Here is a 9,062-nt window from a genome sequence, read left to right on the forward strand (position 1 = left end):
GGAACAGAGCAACACAACGCCTTACACCCACCTGCCAAATTACACTGCCTCCAGGAAGTTATTTAGTGCTCATTAACACCACCTGCCTACATGCAAATACATGCAGCTACTGTTCACAGAGCCTGTATTGAAATATGATTAGACAGCTTGAAACTGCACAGCACATCACAGCCACTATTTGGCTTTGACTTATTTTTTTAAGGTTCATGCTTCACACTAAATTTTAAAGGCAGTTATTTCAAGTTGAGGCTATCAAAATGATTAAAATATAGATTTAACTCTGATATATAATGTTGATTTTTAAACTCTCAGAGTTAAATCATGCACAAGCGATTCTGCCATCTTGTATGCTGACAGATCCAGGATTTATAGTTCAGCCACAGAGAAGGTGGTTTCACTCCGACAGGAAGCAGGTGTAACCAGCAGCATCTGGTCAATGGTCACTTGAAAGCAGTTCACACACACACACACACACACACACACACACAAACAGCTGGTGTCTCATTTAAAGCCACAAACCCTCAGCTCACCACACTGACCCTCATTGACGAGAATCTATCACAAGTAAAGGATCAACTTTCCATGATACACTAAATCCTTTAAATGAACTACACACACCGCAGAAACCCCAAATGAAGACCTTGGTCCAGGAGACCTGATGGTTACTGGTCAGAGACAGTGAATACAGACAACAGTGGTAAAATGAATTTAAGAAAACAATATTAAGCAGATGTATTTGACTTTGGGTCTGTATTGCACAATATTTACAAAATCCCACTGTAAACACACGTGTAACAAACATTATAATTAAAATCAAAGTCATTAAACTAAACTACTAGGGAAAACATACACACCAAACTGATTCATGGAGGCATGGCCTGAAAAAATGGCTGCAGATTTTCTGGCTTGTGATTTATAAGTCATTGAAAGAAAGTGATGCAAAGTCGGAAAAATCATGACCGAATGACTGTTACAGTAACACACTGGCACATTTATTTTTTTTCACTAGCCAAGAGTTAACCTTGTGCAAGTATTGCTGAAACGACGACGCACAAAACAGGAAACTCAGAACTTTACGATCTCTGCTCAGCTTTAAGTTTTGAGGCTAAAGCATCTCTCATGTCACGTGGCAGCAAAGTGTCATGAAGCAACTGTTTGGTACATTCACATAATCTCTGTAACAACATAAAAAAAAACAGTAGTTTAGCTGTTTAAATTATGCCACAGAGCTTTAATTCCACTGAGGGGACACACAGTAGACCTATAGTATTTTTAAACTGTGCTATCATCCTCATATAGCTCATAGTGGTCTAGTTTTAGTAGTGTAGTTTTAAGGGCGTGCAGGGTGGGTTAAATATGCTGTGTGCTTGGCCTGGCTCTTGCTGTCTATCAGAAGGAGCTGGTTATTCTTGTGGTGGGAAATCATCTCATCGAGGGTGCCAAAAATCTGAGAGGGAAAGATACATGGAGAGAGGTTATTAGATAAAAACCCTGCGTTTCTTCCAGAATCCTCCTCTCTTTGTCTTCTCCTTCCTGCTGCCCACTAATTCTTCCTCACCTCCTCGTTCTTCTTGCCCTCTTTTCCGAGGGCGTAACCTCGTGTCTCCTCCAGGAAACGAATGGGAACGTTGTAGACCTTCTGCTGGTAGAGCACAGCGAGGGTGTACGGCTGCCGGGCGCTCTGGGCTGAGCTGTGTCGGATGAGAAAGGCACCGTCCTACAACAAGGAAAAGCAGGAAAAGCTGAGCAAAATGGAAACAATGAATAAGATATAAAGACATATGGAGAGGAAAAGTTTGGAAAGCTTTAGGAAGGGCCAAACATAAGTATTAGAGAACAGAACAGAACAATTGAGGAAATGTAAAAAGACTGAACATTTTATACAGAGTAAGTGAAGGTAAATGGACGCCCTGAAGATGTCTGACTCACGTTTGACTTTTGAGTGTCAGCGAAAACATGCCCATAAACGCTCAGTAGATTTCTCATTGTGCAACGCCACTGGCGAGAGTTTGCTTGGCTGGAAATAAAAGCTGATTGCTGTTGAAATGACTCTCTCATCACTAGCAGATTATTATAGCATTAAACTGAACTGTTTTGTTTACCTTGTTGACCCTCAGTAAGAGCTCCTCAGCTGCCTTTCTGTTGCAGTCTCCAGCAAACCATCCCTTGTCCTGTTATATGGCATAAGTATATCAATAACAGTAAAGCAGTTCTCACAAACTTGTTTTAGTTTTTACATGCAGTTCAGTACCACACCTCATTCCCAGATTGTTTGGGTGCCCTCATACCAACAGATGGGGCTGGAAACATAGAAAACAGGTTATGTTTCAAGTGCAATTTTTGGGAAATCTGTATTTGGCAACAGCCAGGTGGTTAAAAAGAAATAAGTAATGTAGGATCCATGTAATGTTTGGATTATATTAAAAGAAAAATTTAAGCAGACCCAAAATAATCACAGCTGTCCTCAGGATTTAAAAACTTTTTTTTATTTTTTAAATGTGAGCTTACCCACAGGCTTAGTGTCTGCCAGAGGAGGATTTGGTGGGCTAGAATAAAGACAGGAAAGCTAATGTTATCCACTGCATTTACATTCGGTGTATGCATGCACTTGCAGATGAGGTCAAGTGCAAAAACAAGCTGGTAATGAATGTATATTGTTGCACCTACACGGGTTTGACTAGCGGAGGGGGCTTGGGAATTGATGGATGAAGTATGCCAGGTAATGTGGCACGTCTTGCTTCAACCCGAGGAGCTACAGAGGCAAGATATGTAGTCTTCATTAATTTCTTTTAGATTTGGTTTGTACTGATATTTTAACAAATAAAGTCAATGTGTTCTTTACCTGGTTTTACATCATTCAAAGGAGGCAAGAGTGAACTCTGAAAAGGAGGAAGATTAATTTCCTACATAGGAAATGAAAATACTGAATCAAAATGAAAACTTCCATTTCTAATTCAGCCTCTATCTTGGCAGTCTTACTTTAAATGAGAAAAGAGCTTAGCATAAGGAAATGATCAGACTAAGCACTGAGATGAAGAGACACACTCACAGACTTTGCTCTGGGAACCGGAGGCTTCACCCTGCAGGCAGAGAGAAGGTTTATTTTCATTGCATTTTTATTACCAGGAATTTATTCTTTCATGCCACTACTATATCTGCCTCATTTGCACTTTGCTGCAAAAACACAGCAGCATCATTGTCATGTGTCATAGAGTATGAAGCTACACAGACAGATTATATCAAGGCTGCTTCAGGTTAGTGCATGTCACCATGCTCTGGTCATGAAAGCTGCTTTGAACCAGGTTGAAGTGCACTTACCCATGGATGGGAGGAGGTACAAGGGCTGGCTTGGGAGATGGAGGCACCCAAGCCGGCTCACGATGGGCAGGAGAGCGAGCTGAGGGGTGGGAAGAACGGAAGCTGTCTTTCACGATACATACTGCAGCTACTGTGGTCTAATCATCATTGTGAGCATCTAGTTCTTGTGAAGTGCGATCAACCTACCAGCTGTAGGTTCCAAATACAGGTCATCATTGTCTTCCTGAAAAACAAAAGGACAAATACTATCACATATTGACAACATATGGGGGCATATTTGTCAATACAGTTGGTGAAATGGGAGAAAAAGTGGGTGAGCATTCCTGTAGAAGCCCAGTTACACTTCAGGCAGAGCCCTGAAGTCGCATGACCAATATAACGCCACACTTCTATTACTTTGTTGTTACTCGAGTGTCGTTTCTCGTTTCCTTATGTAAAAAGCTTTTGTTGCTCAGGCTAAAGCTGCTCAGTGGCTCAATGAAGGCTTTAATGAAACATAGGACATAGGACATAGGAACATACCCTTACAACACAGGAGCAAGAGACTGAAAAGAGATGCTGTCTTTAGTTATTTTGTGTCTCTCTGTGTGACATCCTGCAGGTCTCAGGTCACCGCACATGAACTGCACATTAAGAGAGGCTATCTGACTCCTGTTAAAACCTTCGTGCCAGAGCAGATCGATGATCCAGGGGTCTATTAAGTAATCCTCTTGTTTGAAATGAATCATATGCATGGACCCGTCTTACAAAAGGGAAAAAATGTTAGTAAGTTTAACTTACCTGTTCTTCATTTGGATCCAGATACACATCTGAAATGCAGAGCGATAATACTGCCAGTCATTTGCATTGTTGTGGTATCATACATGTTTATTGCTGCTGGTTACCATTATAAAAGCTTTAATAAATGACAGTTAACAGTAGAGTCAAACACAGGTAACCGATAAAATGTGTCACCTATTCAGCAACTTAGTTAGTCAATCCGGAAGTTCCTACATTATTAATATCACAGACGGAGACATTTGACGCAATGTAAGACCAATACAACAATACTGCTGATAAATAAGTTTTACTGCACTGTTGTGGCATACTGGTGGGCTGGTTGGGGACAAGGTTTTTTTTCAGGAATGATTGTTTGCTGACTTTGAGTTTCTGAGGCACTCAAGGTGCAGTTTAATGGCACTACACTGGGTGGCAGTGTGTTCTTTGTTTTAGCCGCAGCTGCAATCTCTGCCTAACTCACACTACCCAGTTCTGCTTGTATTTCTTCAACAAACTGCTGTTGCTGCTCGAAATATTAAACACAATGTGTGTCTATGCTGTGAGGATGTTGTCCTGAGAAAGATCAGGTGTGCAGCCACCACCCCCCCACTCAACAGTCATTTCATGCTGGTGAGTCAATTCAATGAAAGGCCTATTTGTGCTTGGATTACTGCACCTTCCTCAGTGTTGGACACAGGGAGTGGGCGGACGGGTGAAGGGGGCATCATCATCTTCCTCCCAGGCTTCTCAGTTCTGTCTATCTCAGGTGCTGTGAGGGAGGAAGATGTGGTTGTATCATATTGAAGAAAGCGTTTCTAAAGAGATGAAAACAGGTGGGTAACACAAGACTCACGTTTCTTGGTGTTGTGATCATAGTGGAAATTCTCAGGACGTTGTTGAGGTCTCTGGATGACAGAGGTGGGATTATTTAATCAAAACAGAGCTTAAAACATGTTTGACAGATGCAGAGAAACACAGAAACAGACTTCCTGTTGTTACCAAGGCTTTGACTGGTCTGGGTGGAGGAGGCTGCCTCCCTGGAACAGCAGGACTGGACGTCCTCTCTGCAGGGGGAGGCATCAAGGAACAGAATTTTAGGGGAAAAGCTTTATGTTGTCAGAGGTTTCTTTGCTGAAGGGCTTTGAGCTGTTACCCTAACCCTATCTATAATGTCTCAGTGGTGTTACCCAGATAAACGTTCTCCTCCACTTGTCTCTGTGGGACTTTCGCAGCCTTGAGTTCACAGGGAGGCGCTTCATACATGTCACCTTCCTCGTCATCCTGCCAGTAGATCAAACATTTAGCAGTTCACAAGTAGTCATTAACACTGAGACATTAGTTTGAGGTAAATAAAACCATAGCGAACAAGAATAGAAGCCTTATGTCTGCATTTTACAGTTCCCAAAAGTCATGTGAGGAAAAGCAAGGATACAGTGTTAGAGCCAGATTTGAAAAAAATGAAGAACCAATGTAAAGCTCAGGATTTAAATGTGTCTTCTTCTTTTTTTCTCTGCTTTGTTCATTAGTTTTCACTATTGCAAAGGACAATAGGGGAAATGCACGTTTTAAATCCTAGAAGTGAGTAAAAACACACATTTATGAACTTGTTTTATTTCTACTTACAAACTCATCCTGTGGCCATCCTGCATTGTCATCTGAAACAGACGGATTGAAAAAAGATGCTGATAGATAATAAAGCTTGTAATGCAGTAAAGAAACATAGACAAAAAAGGGTGAGGTTACATCTCACCTGTCCTTCTGGGTGGAGCTGGAGGTCCACTGTGCCTGACGGAGAGAGGAGAGGTAAGATGCTGGAGTACCATTTTTATTTCATGCAGAGCAAATTAACAACAAAGAGGTTTTGCTAATGCTCGCAATACTTACAGGTTCTTCAGTTTTCCAAAGAAGCTCTGAAAAACACAGAAACCTCAGATGAGATTTAACATCAGCAAAATAAACTTCACTGCATGCCAGGCTGGTAATCATTTACTTTAAGTTATTGATCAGCTTCATCATCAGAGCTGAGTCAGTGGCTGCTCGTTTGGGAAGGTCACCATGGCGAACAATAGAGCTTATTTAGATGTTAACTCAAATACTGTTCTCAGGTTCAATTTTGATATACTTTTTCTGCTACCTTACTCCTCAACAATTCAGGCAAATTATGTACTTTTAAATTTATTTGATATCCATAGTTACTAGTGACTTTGGACATTTAGAAATCACATTTAGATGTATTTATTATAGATTAAAATAAGATAAAAAGCATTACATACAGTTAAGAAATGAGCTCCAGCTTCTGTATTAATGTTTTAATAATTCTAATCCCATATTAATAATAATATTGTTATAATTATTCTAGAACGGGCCATTCTTAATGATGGGTACTTTTACTCTTGGCTCTTTGAGTGTGTTAATGTTAAGATTTAAATGCATGACTCATACTTGTAACAGAGTATTCATACACTCTAGTATTACTATTTTTACTTGAGTAAAACTACTATCGCTTATTAGGCCATTTGCTTACAATTATCTAATGTTAAATAACAGGGTAGAGATCCAGTGTTAGTCCTTGTGAATCTTCCCATTAACTTAATCTTTGTATTAAATTCACAATCAATCCTGTTTTGAAACAGAAATGGTTCAAAATGATCAGTTAAAACACAGAAGAGTTCATCTGAAGGGGTGTAACTGTAACTGAAGTTGGCAGCAGGAGGTGGAGATAAACACGCACGACAAGCGAAATCAGGAAGTGAAGCGTATCTGTACAGTATCTGTGCATTCCCACAGTGGCCGGCGGCCGTAGAGGAAGTGTTGATGTAAAGTAAATTATTATAGACAGTCAGGAGAGAGGGAGAGACTGCGGAGCTTCTATCTCTCACGCATTGTCACACAAAATGTCAGAAAACAGTTGGTTTTATCAACTTGCTGTTGAAGCTGATGAGCAGGTGATAAAAAGAGAGACAGGAAGAACTACATGACTGTTGTGCTATTTATGTTTTGTTTCCTTACACAGTAATCCTAAAAATACTTTCACAACAACAGTGTTCTCCTTTGTGTCTATAACTTCCTATAAAGGAACTGTCAAGTCTCAGTGAAAAGTTCTGCCAGTGGCCCAGGAGGAAAAAGGAAAGAGTCATGTGACCATGAAGTGAAATCTGATGCAAACAAGGACTCAGTGAACAGCATTCAAATGATTCACTATTCAGACAATAGAAATAGTGTTTTATCACGAGTAACTACATTAAAATATTAATTTTAAAAAACAGTCACCGGTCTGGTTTTTGAATGTTTATACCGTGGCAGAGATAGTAAGATACTGTATGTGCTGCAGACACCGTGTATTATAAAACACAGAATTACAATGGATAGATAAATTAAATATCTGGATGCATGGACCATAACCACAACCACAACCACTCCAACAACAACAAAACATTTTATCTGCATGAATTGTTTGACGCTCGACGAGGGGGAACTTATATCAGTCATATCACGTCAACACAAAGGATCGGGTGAGAGCTGAAGCTGAATATGCCTGTAGTTCAATATCACTTACACACAACAATATCTATGTATGATGTAGATTTAAAAGATAGTCAGTCAGAGACAGCGTGTTTTTTTTACTATCAGATAACATCATCTTTCGCTCCATGACACATTGCAGACTGAACTCATACACCATCTCTGAGTGAACCATGTCCAATACTGCATTGTCATGTTTACTGAAAAAAAGAGTCTGAAATGCATCATGGGAAAGTGATAGCAGCACCAGTGACAGGCTAAATATAAACCTATAAGCAGACATGACACTGCATGAAACAAATAATGTGTATATCTATGTTTTTGCTTGCTAGATTTCGATTTTAACTGAACTTGAGATCTACAAAATGTTAAAACTTTAATATTTCAGATAAAAACACAGATACTACTTAATCTACATTTCAGACAATGCTTTAAAACACATCAAAAAGAGCACCTGTACCAACTTTGATTCAATTTTATAATCAAAATCCAAGTAAAGTACAAGAAACATGTCGGATTAAACTCACTAATAAATTCAACTTAGTCAAATAAGAAAACTGGTTCATGGAGGACTGATGCAAAGACCAAACATAAAAGAAAGCTCAGCCAAGATAACTGAGGACATTACTGAAGCCTGTACACTGTTAATTCAAAAGTTTACTTTGAAAAAGTCAGGAAATTGATTACCTCAGAATTACCGAGTAAAGAAGACCATTACATTTAAGTGGTACAAAGTTCTAACAACTGAAAAGTAGACTGTAAAGTCTTTACTTGGTCATTTTGAGGCAATCAGTTACCTCAATATTTTTAGGTAAAGTCACTTTGTCGGATTTTACAGTGTAGGTGTACAGTATTTACTTTCAGGTTATCTACAAACACTAGTTGGGGAGTATTTTTATTGTTCGCCTTCACACTCCTGCACAATCACAACTTTAACAGTGTAGCAGCCATTATATCTTTGCCCTATTCAGAACTCCAAAAGAAAAACTGCTAAAATAATGTAACAACATGGAAGGTTTACAGAGGACTACAGTCAAACTCTACCATCGACAACACCTGCTCACTTCCTTCTCACTCCAACCAAAGTAAACAGAACGTAAGACCAAAAAATGACCAAAATAAAACACAGTACTTTACCATTGTCATGATTTGGGGGTGAAGTCTCACAGCTCAAGTCATGAGGAAATGTCTTTGTTTCCGTTCTTGAATGCAAATGGTTCTGAAGATTGAGAGTGAGCGATACAGTGAGAATGTGAAGAGCAGCTCTAACTGGTCTCATTTGCATTTCCTACCTGTGTCACACAGCCTCACCTTCTGCTGCAATGAGCTGCAGCCACTGCACAGAGCCAACATGGCTCCAAATTCCCCTACTGACACCTGCTAATGACCATAAAACCAACTGAATTTGATACATTGTGCTGTAAATGGTAAATAGCATCTCCTTTGTATTCCATCTGCGACCA

General features: G+C 39.7%; 1 protein-coding gene across 2 annotated transcripts; it reads right to left on the minus strand.

Moving 5' to 3' along the window:
- Positions 1-964: 964 nt before the first annotated feature.
- On the minus strand, positions 965-8,816 carry LOC140996034 (SH2 domain-containing protein 6). 2 transcript variants are annotated; one of them, XM_073466243.1, is made up of 19 exons: positions 8,737-8,816; positions 5,962-5,987; positions 5,828-5,862; positions 5,701-5,732; positions 5,265-5,358; positions 5,077-5,141; positions 4,931-4,982; positions 4,754-4,846; positions 4,099-4,127; positions 3,505-3,541; positions 3,319-3,397; positions 3,050-3,080; positions 2,843-2,879; positions 2,668-2,752; positions 2,509-2,546; positions 2,257-2,300; positions 2,103-2,171; positions 1,559-1,717; positions 965-1,447 (listed from the first exon to the last, which is right to left on the minus strand). In XM_073466243.1, the coding sequence occupies exons 1-19, from the start codon at positions 8,743-8,745 to the stop codon at positions 1,331-1,333; spliced, it is 1,131 nt and encodes a 376-aa protein (XP_073322344.1). In that variant the 5' UTR covers positions 8,746-8,816; the 3' UTR covers positions 965-1,330. The 2 variants fall into 2 exon arrangements, with proteins under 2 accessions (XP_073322344.1, XP_073322343.1); XM_073466242.1 differs by having other exon boundaries at positions 1,237-1,447; positions 2,843-2,903.
- Between the last annotated feature and the right edge of the window lie 246 nt (positions 8,817-9,062).

Source organism: Pagrus major, chromosome 5 (assembly GCF_040436345.1).
Source record: "Pagrus major chromosome 5, Pma_NU_1.0".
NCBI classification, from domain to species: Eukaryota; Metazoa; Chordata; class Actinopteri; order Spariformes; family Sparidae; genus Pagrus; species Pagrus major.